Raw genomic sequence first — 12,836 nt, 5'->3', positions numbered from 1 at the left:
ATAAAGAGAACAGGATTAAGCAACAAACATTGGAAAGTGAAATCAAGCAACTAGATATAGAAAATGCGAGAATGCCATCTACTTTAAAACATAATAAAATTGCTGTATTGAAATATAAATTAAATAAAATGTATTCAGAACAAGTAATAAAACTTTATCAAAAAACCAAACAATTACATTTTGAATTTGGAGACAAACCACAAAAATGATTAGCACGTCAGTTACGAAAAATGGAAGGGGAAAAAACAATTCATAAAATTAGAACAGAGATAGGAGAATTATTAAAAATGCCCAAGGACATAAATGATAGATTTCTCCAATACTATCATAACCTTTATTCAACTAAAACCGTAGCACAATCAGAAGGAATAGCAGATTTTTTAATAAAATGTAATTTAAAAGGTTTAGATTCAAACGATAGAGAATTATTAGAAAGGGAGATTACGATAAAGGATATTGAGGAGTCTATTGGCTCTTTAAAAAATGGTAAAGCAGTAGGACCAGATGGTTTAGGTTCCGAATTTTATAAAAAAAATTATGATTTGCTTAGCCCACGTTTACAAAGACTGTATGAGTATATATATACACTCAACAGAAACTTCCAGACACTTTAAATGAATCTATAATAACACTTATTCCTAAAGCTGATAAAGATCTGGAAGACCCGGGATCATACAGAGCAATTGCACTTTTAAATACAGATCAGAAAATTTTAACTAAAATACTAGCGCATAGATTAAGTACAGTGATGAATAAATTAATACACCCTGACCAAACAGGCTTTATCCAGAAACGGTACTCATATTATAATCTAAGAAGATTATTTAATATTATATATTCCAAGAGAATTATTAATGAAGATCTAGCAATAATTTCACTTGACGCTGAAAAAGCATTTGATCAGGTCGAATGGCCTTATTTATTTTCGGTGATGGAAAATATGCAGCTAGGGGAGAAATTCTGTACATGGATAAAACTGTTATATACAAATCCCACGGCTAGAATATTTACAAACCAAAGGTTGTCATCTAAATTTAGCCTATCTAGAGGTTGTAATCAAGGATGCCCATTATCTCCATTATTATTTGCGCTTGCTATTGAGCCACTGGCAGAAAGAGTTAGGGGGCATCCGGAAATACATGGGTATAACACAAAGGACACAGTGAATAAAATTTCTCTATACGCAGATGATGTATTAATTTACATTACAAAACCAGAAATTAGTATTCCAAACTTATTAAAGCTAATAACCCAATTTGGTTCACTTTCAGGATACAGAATAAATTGGAATAAAAGTGAAATTATGCCAATAAGGGAACATAACAAACAGATAATACAACAATTTCCATTTAAAATAGTAAATGAAAAATTTAAATATCTAGGTATTTATGTAACTAAGATATATACATCATTATTTAAAGCAAACTTTCCCCCATTACTGAACAAACTACATAAGAATATTCAATACTGGAAAACACTTCCTATCTCAATGGTTGGCAAAATCAATGCCATAAAAATGATTTTTTTACCGCAAATATTATACCTTTTTCAGACAATTCCGATATATCTGGCAAAAAACTTTTTAAAAAAATTGGACTCTATTGTTAATGATTTTATCTGGGATTATAAGAATCATAGGATAAACAAAAGACACTTGTGTAAATCAAAAATAAATGGAGGCTTGGTTTTACCCAATTTTTTGTTTTATTTCTGGGCAGTTAATATTAAAAATATGAATTTCTGGTTGGAAGAAATAGATCATCAACCAGACTGGTTAAAAATGGAAAAGGAAGATTGTTTACCTTTTGATATCGGTTCGATATTATTTGCTACGTCTAAATTAAACAAAAAAATTTATAGGGAAAACCCTATAATATTTAGTGCTATACGAATTTGGAAACAATTAAAAAAGACATTAAAATTAGATAATTTATCACTTTTTCTTCCAATTGTGAATAATCCTTTGTTTAAGCCTTCATGGTTGGACGGGGGTTTTACACAATGGAAGAATTATGGAATTAAAAATATGGGACAACTTTACAAGGAAGGCACTTTTCTGACATTTCAGGAGTTGCAACAGACTTATGGACTTCGAGGAAATAATTATTTCAGATATCTTCAACTTAGAGATTATGTAAAATCGAACTCCCAAAATTTTCGAATTAGAAATTCAGAAATTCTTGATGAATATTGGAACAAACATCCTAATACAGAAAAATTAACATCTTATATATATAATATCTTATTAGACAGTGACATTCCTTCGACGGACTTGCACAGACAAACATGGGAAAAAGAATTAAATCAAGTAATAACGAAAGATACTTGGGAAGAAAGTTTGCAACACATACATCAGTGTTCACTAAACGCCAGACATTCTCTAATACAATTTAAAGTAATACATAGGTTACATTATTCAAAAACAAAACTACATAAAATTTTTCAACATATCTCACCTATATGTGATAAATGTCAACATTTAGAAGCTACATTATCTCATATGTTTGCAAACTGTATAAAAATTAAAAAATTCTGGGTAAATATTTTTAGTATAATATCTAAAGTAACCAGCACACAATTGTACCCAGATCCAAAATTAATAATACTCGGAATATTAGAATTAAATCAAACACTTAGAACAACACAAAGAAACTTTATTGATTATAGTTTAATAACAGGAAAAAAATTAATTCTAAAATTTTGGAAAGGCCCTACGGCCCCCACAATCAAAATGTGGATTATAGAAATGACGCAGACCTTAAACGTGGAAAGAATCAGATTTTCCCTGTTGGACAAACAGGAATTATTCGTTGGAACATGGTCTCCTTTTATTATAAACAGACTGGACAAACTAATCAGGAAGGCCGGCTCAGTGGTCGGGGCTGAGCAACGATCGGTCCAGCAGGTGGCAGAGGCCAGAACTCTAAATAAACTAGGTTCTATAATGACAAACCCCACTCACCCACTCCATGCCCTGAAGGTGATCAAGAGCAGCATCTTCAGTCAGAGGCTGATTGCACCAATGTGCAAAACGGAGAGATACAGGAAGTCCTGTTTACCAGCTGCTATAAGACTTTATAATGAGCATAAATAACTGCACTTTTTTTTTTAATTAATTGTATTTTAACTTGTATTTTAACGTATTTTAACTTGTTATGTATGAAAGCGTGGTGTTATGTTTGTCTTGAAGCTGTCGTGGCACTGTAATTTCCTGAAAAGGATTATTAAAGGAATAATCTAATCTAATCTAATCTAATCTATTGATTACTTAAAGGGTCAGAATAGTTCAGCACAGGAACCTGACTAGCACGCGGGCTAAAGAATGGATGAAATACTATACTCTGAAATGTACGAATATATCTCGAATGAAGTCTTTTTTATTTTAATAAATTTTTCCATTCTTCTTTAACTAACTTTTTCCTTTTTTTTTTTTTTTTGTTTTTTTTTGTTTTTTTGTTTTGTTTGTTTTTGTTTTTGTTTTTCTTCTCTTTCTTTTCTTTCTTTACTTCATCTATCTCTTTAGTTCTATCTAGTTTAAAAAAAAAGGCAAAAAGTATTGGAGACAATGTAATAATAATTGACAATATTATCAATTTAAAAATGTAAGACTGTAATTATGTAAATGGTTATGTACCTATCTCCAATAAAAAATATTTTCAAAAAGGAAGACTTTATTACAAAATAAGTAACAAGTTATAATTAAATATAAATACATGAATTAATATAACCAATAATTACATACAAAATTATTTGCTTTATTGTATCCCACTGTTACTCTTTGTGCCTCATTATTGAAAGGACACGTGAAGTTCTAACTTTTGCCCAGTGTTAATTTAACTAGGGGGTCAATTCCCCTGTAAATGGCAGAAAAATAAGAGGTTTCCTCCCTTTGATTACACACAGATAAAGAGTTGCACATTTGCATGTATAGAAAACAAAAGCAAGATATTCTGCTAGATATTTCAACGTGCATTATTAAGAAGTTATTTAAGTTCCTAAATATCAGTTACTTCAAGAGCATCTTTACAGAAATCTCTTAAGATAAAATACACAGCACTGCTGGTTACTCAGCTTTTTTGAATAAGCACACATTATTGTAAATATGGAGTGTTAACTACCACCTCCAGACAATTATGATTCAGGCAAAATGCAAGAGGAAAGCTGCACTCTTGGGTGAAGCTCACTCTTTTAAGCCTTTTTTTCTCTGCAATATAATATACACTTTTCTTTATTTAATTAAGGTTGTTGTTGGCACTAAGGAAGAGGACTAGAAAACTATGACCCATTGATCTGTTAAAAATATTAAACATAGCTAAGAAACAATGGGTTTGATTCACACTTGTCATGGATTCTTAATATCTTATCTCTCTTAGCAAAGGTTCTGTAAATTTCCCTTGGAGCGTCACTGCCCCTCCAGATCCCTCTCACTCCTTCTCTGCCGCCAACCAACCAATTGAACAAAACCTCATAATACCAATCCCCTCTTGACTGCCTACAATATATACATGCCAAGACTGATTCCCTCCTTTCAAATTCCTGTAGCCACCCAATTTTAGAGCAGGTGTGTTCCACCCAAGGCTCATTAAACTGGTGTTTTAATAGCATTTAATCCCTGGGGGGGAAAAAAGGATATTTTCTATATTGACAGGCATTAATGAAAAGTTTAATGTGGGAATCTGGTCGTGTGCAGTAGGGTGTTTGTGGAGCAGGTAAACTTGATTTGTTAACCTCCACATTTTCTCTTCCCGTTTACAGTCCAGGTTGGGCATCCCATTCATTCCTGGCACTTTAACAAATATACTGCATTATGACATACTTCTCAATTAAATCAGTATTGATACAACAATCATTAAACTAGAAGTACCATGAATACAAATGATCAAACCGTGCTTCAGAATCAAGATTAAATATACAGCTTTTGCAAAATTTTATCATTGAACGAGAGTCAGTTTTTGAAAGTCACATACTACATGCTCAAGCATGTCACCTGTAAAGCTCTTATTCAAATACTTCACCTGGTGCTCCTCTGATTCATGAAAGAAAATGGACCCAAGCAGGAAGTCTCTCAGTCACTATTTGCTGCCCTTCTATGCTTCAACGTTTCCCTGAGCTCTTCGGTAATATCTGGTGGAGAAATGGTTTAAATTTTTTTTTTTTTTAATTGTAAATTTCCCCTCTTTTCAGAATTTTTGACTAATGCAGAGACAGATATGGTATTAAGAAATGGACAAATATATGTTCAAATCTACTTTGAGTAAAGTCTTTGAATAAGATGACTGCAGGAGTTTGTGGGTTTTCTCCGAGTGCTTTGGTTGCCTCCCACACACCAAAGACCTACGGTTTTGTCGGCTAATTGACTTCAGTAAAAAATTTAATTTGTCCCCAGTGTGTAGGATAGTGTTAACGAATGGGATGATGCTGTATCTCTAAACAACCACCTTTTGTGCACAGTACAACTCCAGCCTTCGAGGTGTTTTCCCTTTGCATTAATGGCATGCACACTACAACAAACAGTTCAGAGAAGCCCAGATCTATACTAAAACCTGCTGGGGGTTTAAAAAAAAAAAGAGGAAAGTATGTAACGATATTTAAATGTCGTGCGCTCAAAATTGTTAGAGGCACAAACTATTGGATGAAAGAAGAGTGTGTAATTATTGTACAAGGATGTTGAAGTGTGCACTGTAATATCAGCTAACTCACTGGCATCCGTCATGCAGCATACGTTAACAGGTCCTTCAGCCCATCGAGTTCCAGAAACTCATTCTTCGCCAGCTGTACCATTGTGCCACACCTTAAGTTAGGTTGGGATTTTAAGTGCTATTGGCCACTGTGAAACAGATGTTGTGGTTCATGAATCTTTATCAGATGAAATTTGAGATGGGAGGTTAAGGGCTTTCAGAAGGTTCCCTCGACTAATTTCACAGACAGAAAATATTGTGGAATTCATTAACTCCATCCTCAAATTATACGGCACGTATCCCTGGCAGATGAAGATCTGCACACTTGCCACAATAAGATCTTGATGAGATGTCACAAACAAGGATATCCCAATGCCCACATTACCCATCCTTTCCACTCACCCTGCATTAATCCATGAAGATTGACGGGCTGAGAAGGCTTTGCTTGTGGCTCAATTTTTAGATATGTTCGTGGTTTTTCCTTAGCCATTCCTGCATAAGAAACGAAAAAGCAGATGTTCAAGAAAACAGCACATCCATGGTGTTCTTAGTCAATGTCTCCTTTTGTTTGAAGCAGTATCTTCTAGAGTGACGCTACAATTTATTTATATTTACTTAATGATTGTAAAAGGGCAACATAAATACTTGCAGAGCATCTACAATTCCCGACACTTTAATGGTCCGGGATCAGGACAAATCCAGTTTATGTACGGGATGAAAATTCAGTTGATTTATTCTTTCCCCAAGAATACAGTGATAAACAGAGAAACAGTTGTCTGATCCTGACCCCTGCTGTCCTTAAACTCACTAGGGCCCTGGTTCCCGTCAGTCTCAAAAAGGGTCCCGACCCAAAACGTCACCTATCTTCAGGAATGCTGCCCGTCCAGCACTTTGTCTCTTTTTTTGTAAACCAGCATCTGCAGTTGCTTGTTACTACATTCTTCCCTTAATCTCATCTGGTTCAGTGAAAAATAATCTTAGCTTTCTCCGTTGCATCCTAAACATAACAAATTATAAAACTGTTTGTATTAATAGGACTGAAATCAAATAGTTTTGGACATCTGCCCTTCTGGCACTGACAAAATCCTGCGTGCCAGATTGCCAGTTTTTAGCAACTAGCAGGAAGAACATCAAATAAATCCTAGCTCATCACCATAGTAATGCAGCACAGTGACGCAGTTAGTAGAACTGCTGCCTAACTGTATCAGAGAACCAGGTTCAACCATGACACGGGTGAGGTGTTGAATTAGCATTTTCGCCCTGTGACCATGTGCTTTTTTTTAAAGACTTCATATACAGCGTGGCAACAGGCCGTTCGGCCCATTGAGTCCATGCCAACCAGCGAGCACCCTGCACATTAGCACTATCCTACACACTAGGGAAAATTTACAAAAGCCAATTAACCTACAAAGCTTGCATGTTTGGAATGTGGGAAGAAACCGGAGCACCTGAAGAAAACCCACGCGGTTACAGGGGGAATGTACAAACAGCATATAGATAACACCGAGTCTCTGGCGCTGAATGCAGCAAGTCTACTGCTGTGCTACTGTACCGCCCCCCAAATTCTTCTTTCTCTGCTTTGCCGTGATTAGAATGAGTTTAAAGATGGTTGGCATGGACTTGATGAGTTGAAGGGCCCGTTTCTGTATTTTATCTCTATGACCCCATAATCCCATGGGATAGGGCAGAATTCCTTTTTTTTTTTAAACATTAGACCATCCAGTATAGCGGCGACTATGGTTTTGTTTATTCCCCATTCTACAACTTCTAGTCCCTAGATTTTCTATACTTAAGAGGGTGGGAATGGTGAAATTAAGATGCAACTGTAAAACAATTTTTACATGGTGTACATAGTTAGAATGAAAAAAAACAGGGTGGGGCTATTTAATAAAGGTTTAAGCTCATTTTGAAGATATAATGTTAAAGGGTGTGGTCAAAGTGACTGGGTTAACTATTGGTAGAAATGCAAAAGGTTTGCATCAGCTATCTCCACCTTGCCATCTTCTGGAATTCATATCACGCAACTATGGAAGAAGGAACTAGACATTACCCCACATTATAGTTAGATCATTTTATTGACTTTCCTTATCCCTATTTGACACTTACTTTGTGTATTAACTGGATTTCACAAAAGTGTAATAGTCATAGTGTTATACATTATAGTAACAGCCTTCTCAGCCCACGGTGTCTATGGCAACCATCATGCCTATCTACACTTATCCCACTCGCTGTTTTTATTTAGATTTTAAAATTATAAAATATTTTAATATGCAGGGTGATATACAACACAAGCCTTTAGAAAACCACATGGTAATATACTGTAATAGACCATTCAGTCCCTGGTGTCTGGGAGAGCTTGTTGAAGGAACTTTATAATTAATGCCAATTTCCTCCTCCTCCTCTTCTCATGGTCCTGCCAGTTACTTGGTATGTCATGTCACTTCTTATAGTAATCAACCAATCTGCTTCGTCCACCCTCAATGTAGTCTAGTACTTAACAATGAAGAAAATGCAGCACAATTGCATTTTTCATAAATGCAGTTATGATGACCAACCCTTTTTTACCGTACAAATGTCTTATCTCTTTGTTTTTGAAGAAAAGAATTCACTGTGCACCTTACCAAACCTGTCATGCCACATTCAAAGATTTTTTAATATGCAAAACCTTCATATTCCAGCACCAATGTTAAATGTACAATTTCAAACAGTTTGCAACAAATTAATTTTGTGCCATGGGATCGTAGCCATTGGGACCCAGCTCAAACCATCCCAAATATATCAAAACGCACCTCGAAAAGCAAATCACCAATATGCTTTATGATATTGCCATTTGTTGGCAGATATGCTATCTGCCATCTATTGGCTGGACTTGGTTAATAACATAATTGAAACAAAGTACATCTCGATAGAGAATGAGTTGATGAGGAGTCATTCTGGGCCACCCCTAAAATCTAATTCTTATTAGACATAGCTGAGACTACTGACATTCATATCCATTCAATCAAAAAATCACAGCACCACACAAGGCCCAAGGACCAAAGGTTAATTGTATAAATCAACACAGTATCTGTATAATTAATTTTCTGACATTCCTCTAACCATACAAATATTCTTGTCACCAATCACCAGTAGGATACAATAGTAAAGGAGGAATAATTATCATAGATTTCTGCACTGAGACAAGAGGTGGGTTTGCTATTACAGGAAACGTTCACGGTTTCTCGTTCCAAAGATGCCGCAAAACCCAGTATTTCCAACATGTTCCCAGGGTTTTTTTTAAACCACAGATTTCCAACACTTAAAAATGTCCTTTCAGTCTCTCCTCCTACCACCTGCGTTCACCAAAGAGAAGAATGATGTGTCCACCAGATGGGGCTCCAAACTCTTCTTGTTCCAAAGGAAAAAAACTTAGAAAAACAAGCATTTCCCAATGAATAGAAATCTATTCTGATGCAAGATATGAAACACTGCTAATAAGCACATTTTGGTCGTTTTTTGGAAATTAAAGGGTACTGCTTTTTTTATTAAACCAGATGTACTAGAGGACAGAGGATCTAGGAAGACAGTGGAACTGAAAGAAATTTGCATTAGGTGAGAAATAGTATTGGGTAGACTGATAAATCCCCAGGGTCTGATGGTCTGCATCCCAGGGTACTCAAGGAGGTGGCTCCAGAAATCATGAACACATTGGTGATCATTTTCCAATATTCTATAGATTCAGAATCAGTTCCGGTGGATTGGAGGGTAGCTAATGTTATCCTACTTTTTAAGAAAGTCCCCCCCCCCCCCCCCCCCCCCCCCCCCCCCCCGCTTCTCATTGATAATGCACAGTAGCTCTCACACCCAAAGTTATTACTTGGGTAGATCAACACAGAGTAACAGCATCATTATGTGGCGTTTTGTTTTGCATGAATGCAACAAAGACGTTCAAAGCAGACTTAGTGCCCCATCTTGGAGTGTGGACCAAGGACCCCAGGAAAACAACATGCCCTTCATGGCAGTCAATAAGGGAACATTTCAAAATTTGCCCTCCATAGAGGACGTGTGCCAGGATAGTTATGCAAGGGGCTACCATTTAAGTTTAAGAGGCACATGGAAGTGCAAGGAATATAGGGATCATGCACAGGCAGATGAGATCAGTTTTACTTGGCATCATGTTTGGCACATATTGTGGGCCAAAGGGCCGTTTCTGTGCTGTACTATGTTCTAAACTATAGATTTGATTGCTCACAACACTCAAGGAAAAGGCATGGGACAATTGGAATAGAGGTCAGAATTTCAGTTGGGAATCACAAGGATTAGGTCTTGGTAGAAGAGTTGGCAGTCAAAATCATGGCACTCGTGACTTGGCTACATGGGAACTGACCACTAGGATCAAAGCTTTCACATGAACCTTTGTCAGTGTCAAGCAGGTGGGAGAAAACTGGAAACTTAAAATACAAAGCATGTTGGAGAAATTCTCCCCGAAAAATGTGAATAACATGCAACAGTGCAGTTTGGAAACTCAAAATAAAAGCTTGCCATTGTTGTCGAGGCTACATGTTTTTGGTTCGATAATTGCAGGCTTCTTTGGATTTAGTTTCCTTTTAACTGCGAAGTAAGATTGGAAATATGATCATTGCAGGAACCATAACTTTCAGTGAGAAGGGTAGATGGATAGTGAACATGAAACATTATGTAGACGTTTGCCTGGAGTCCGAGCAGGAAAAGGCAGATTGCATGACCACTTCAAATGGCAGATTTCCTTTGCACACATTTTTTCCTCAGAGGTGTCTTCTCTAATCTGGAATAACTCGAGTTTAAAAGTCTTTGTTCATTATCTTTGTTTGTCCATGGTCAGAATAATTTTTAAGGTCATAAGTGATAGCAGAATTAGGTAATTCGGCCCATCAAGTCTACTCCGCCATTTAATCATGGCTAATCTATCTCTCCCTCTTATCTTCTCCCCATAATCCGTGATACTAATTAAGAATCTATCTATCTCTGCCTTAAAAATATCCATTGACGTGGCCACCACAGCCTTCTGTGGCAAAGAATTCCACAGATTCACCGCCCTCTGACTAAAGAAATTCCTCCTCGTCTCCTTCCTAAAGGAAACTCCTTTAATTCTGAGGCTATGACCTTTAGTCCTAGATGACTCTCCCACTAGTGGAAAATCCTCTCCACATCCACTCTATCCAAGCCTTTCACTATTGTGTAAGTTTCAAGGAGGTGCCCTCTCATCCTTGCAAACTCCAGTAGGCACAGGTCCAGTGCCATCAAGCCTTGGTCTTCTCAGAGGCAATACTGACCCTGGTCCCATCATCAAAATAGACTAATATAACTATTATGCTCACCTTGTTGAGGTGTTGTCTTAGTTTCTAATTTTGGGCTTGTAGGCAGCTTCTGATGAATCAGTTCTCCACTTTCAGCGTCTTCCACCACAATACCTGAAGGTAGGAGTAATGGAAATTAACACCAACATGCAGCTTACAGCGAACACAAGAAGTATCGCAATGTTACCAAGCTGGTCCCCAACTTGAATGTCCCTTTGTCAGTAGGAAGTTGGGAAAATATAAGGAAACAAGTAATTTTAATCAAACCTTCCTAATGCAAAACAAATACAATTAGATCAGCTGCCAGTTTGCATGCAGTCAATTGAAAGTAAAATCACACTGTTTGTATAGCTAATGGTCGATTTGATCAGTATTTTGCCAGTCAAGATTAAAATCACCTCCCTTCTCACAAAGATCGGAAGCCAAAGGGAATAAAATACAGATAAATATTAAAAGAAATGTACACACTCCATCATAAACATTAATTAAGGTGCTCAACTTCAAAACTTCATATTCCTGGGAGTGCATATCTCTGAAGATCTGTCCTGGACCCAATACATTGATGCCTTCGTAAACAAAGCCCATCAACAGCTCCACTTCCTTAGAAGATTGAGGAGATTCGGCATGTTGACAAATACTCTCTAGAACTTCTAAAGGTGGATAGTGGAGAACATAGTAACTGCTTGCATCACAGCCTGGTTCAGCAACTCGAATGCTCAGGAACAAAGAAGATTGCAAAAAGCAGTGAATACTATCCAGTCTATAAAAACAAATGATCCATTAAGAATTAAAGGACAAAACATACTCAGATTAATTTCGTAGTCCTCCGGTATTTCTAAAGGCTTCAGAATTCCTTTGGTCTGTTGAATAAAATAGTCGATGATCTCCTGTCTACTGTTGCACAAGATCTGGAAAATACCAGAACACAAATTGCATGATTGTACTGCAAACTACAAATGTACCATTGTCATAAAGAGGTTGTATTTACATTGCAAGTTACATTACATTGTAAATGGCATCAGGAAGGTCACAAGCAGATATGGTTTAAGACATAAAAAACAGGTATCATTTTTATTTTCCCCTCATGAACAGCTCCTCGTCAGGTAATTTTAAAAGTCTCACCTACATTTTCAAATCCCAACATATTTCTGTAAACTAACCCAGCCCCACAACCTTCCAAGATGCCTCCATTATTCCAATTCTGGGCTCCTAATCATGCCAACATTTCCTAAATGTTTCACTACGTTAGAGGCCCTTGGCAGCAGCTGGCAAGACCATAAGCTCGAAAATTCACTCCCAAGCCTTAGAAGTTCTCTTGTGTTTAATACCTGCCCGATAACTAAGAATTTGTTCTTCTGCTCAAATATATTCTCAAGCGGCTCAGTACCAAAGTTTTCTAATAGCCCGCTCAAGCAGCCTGGCAGGTTTGCAATATAGTAGATTGCACATATGTTCATTAGATATTGTTCACAATTATTAGAGTGAAACAATGATGAATCACTTTATTACATCATTACACTAAATGTATTATGTGTGAGTTACCAAATAGATGTGCCGTGGGGAGTGAAATCAGAAGGCATTACCTGTCATGGAGGGTAGAATGGTGGAGATGCAAGAAGGAATTTTTATTTGGCCATTTGAGAAGGTTGAGAGTGACATAGAGGCAATGCCGTGCAAAAGTAGCACACACCCAGACTCTACTGTGATGGATTCAAGGATCAACACTGGGCCAGAATTGGTCAACAATACAATAATGAACTTGAAAAAGTTACAAAAAACAAAGTTACTTTAACCACCGTTTCTGCTCTATGGATGGCTGTCTTCCTGGGTATAATTCCACAAG

At 36.7% G+C, this 12,836-nt stretch overlaps 1 protein-coding gene across 1 annotated transcript in view; it reads right to left on the bottom strand.

Moving 5' to 3' along the window:
• Positions 1 to 12,836, bottom strand: part of LOC116989331 (signal-transducing adaptor protein 1-like) — a 77,914-nt gene that overhangs the window by 48,827 nt on the left and 16,251 nt on the right. The window contains exons 8-11 of the mRNA XM_033046598.1: positions 11,799 to 11,901; positions 11,015 to 11,107; positions 10,200 to 10,268; positions 6,081 to 6,170 (exon numbers count right to left, since the gene is read on the bottom strand). Coding sequence (XP_032902489.1) covers positions 6,081 to 6,170; positions 10,200 to 10,268; positions 11,015 to 11,107; positions 11,799 to 11,901 — 355 coding nt within the window. The remainder of the gene's footprint in view (positions 1 to 6,080; positions 6,171 to 10,199; positions 10,269 to 11,014; positions 11,108 to 11,798; positions 11,902 to 12,836) is intronic.

Source organism: Amblyraja radiata, chromosome 29 (assembly GCF_010909765.2).
Source record: "Amblyraja radiata isolate CabotCenter1 chromosome 29, sAmbRad1.1.pri, whole genome shotgun sequence".
In the NCBI taxonomy this organism is placed as follows: Eukaryota; Metazoa; Chordata; class Chondrichthyes; order Rajiformes; family Rajidae; genus Amblyraja; species Amblyraja radiata.
The sequence above is the reverse complement of the archived record's forward strand: the minus strand, read 5'-3'. Positions and strand labels throughout refer to the sequence as shown.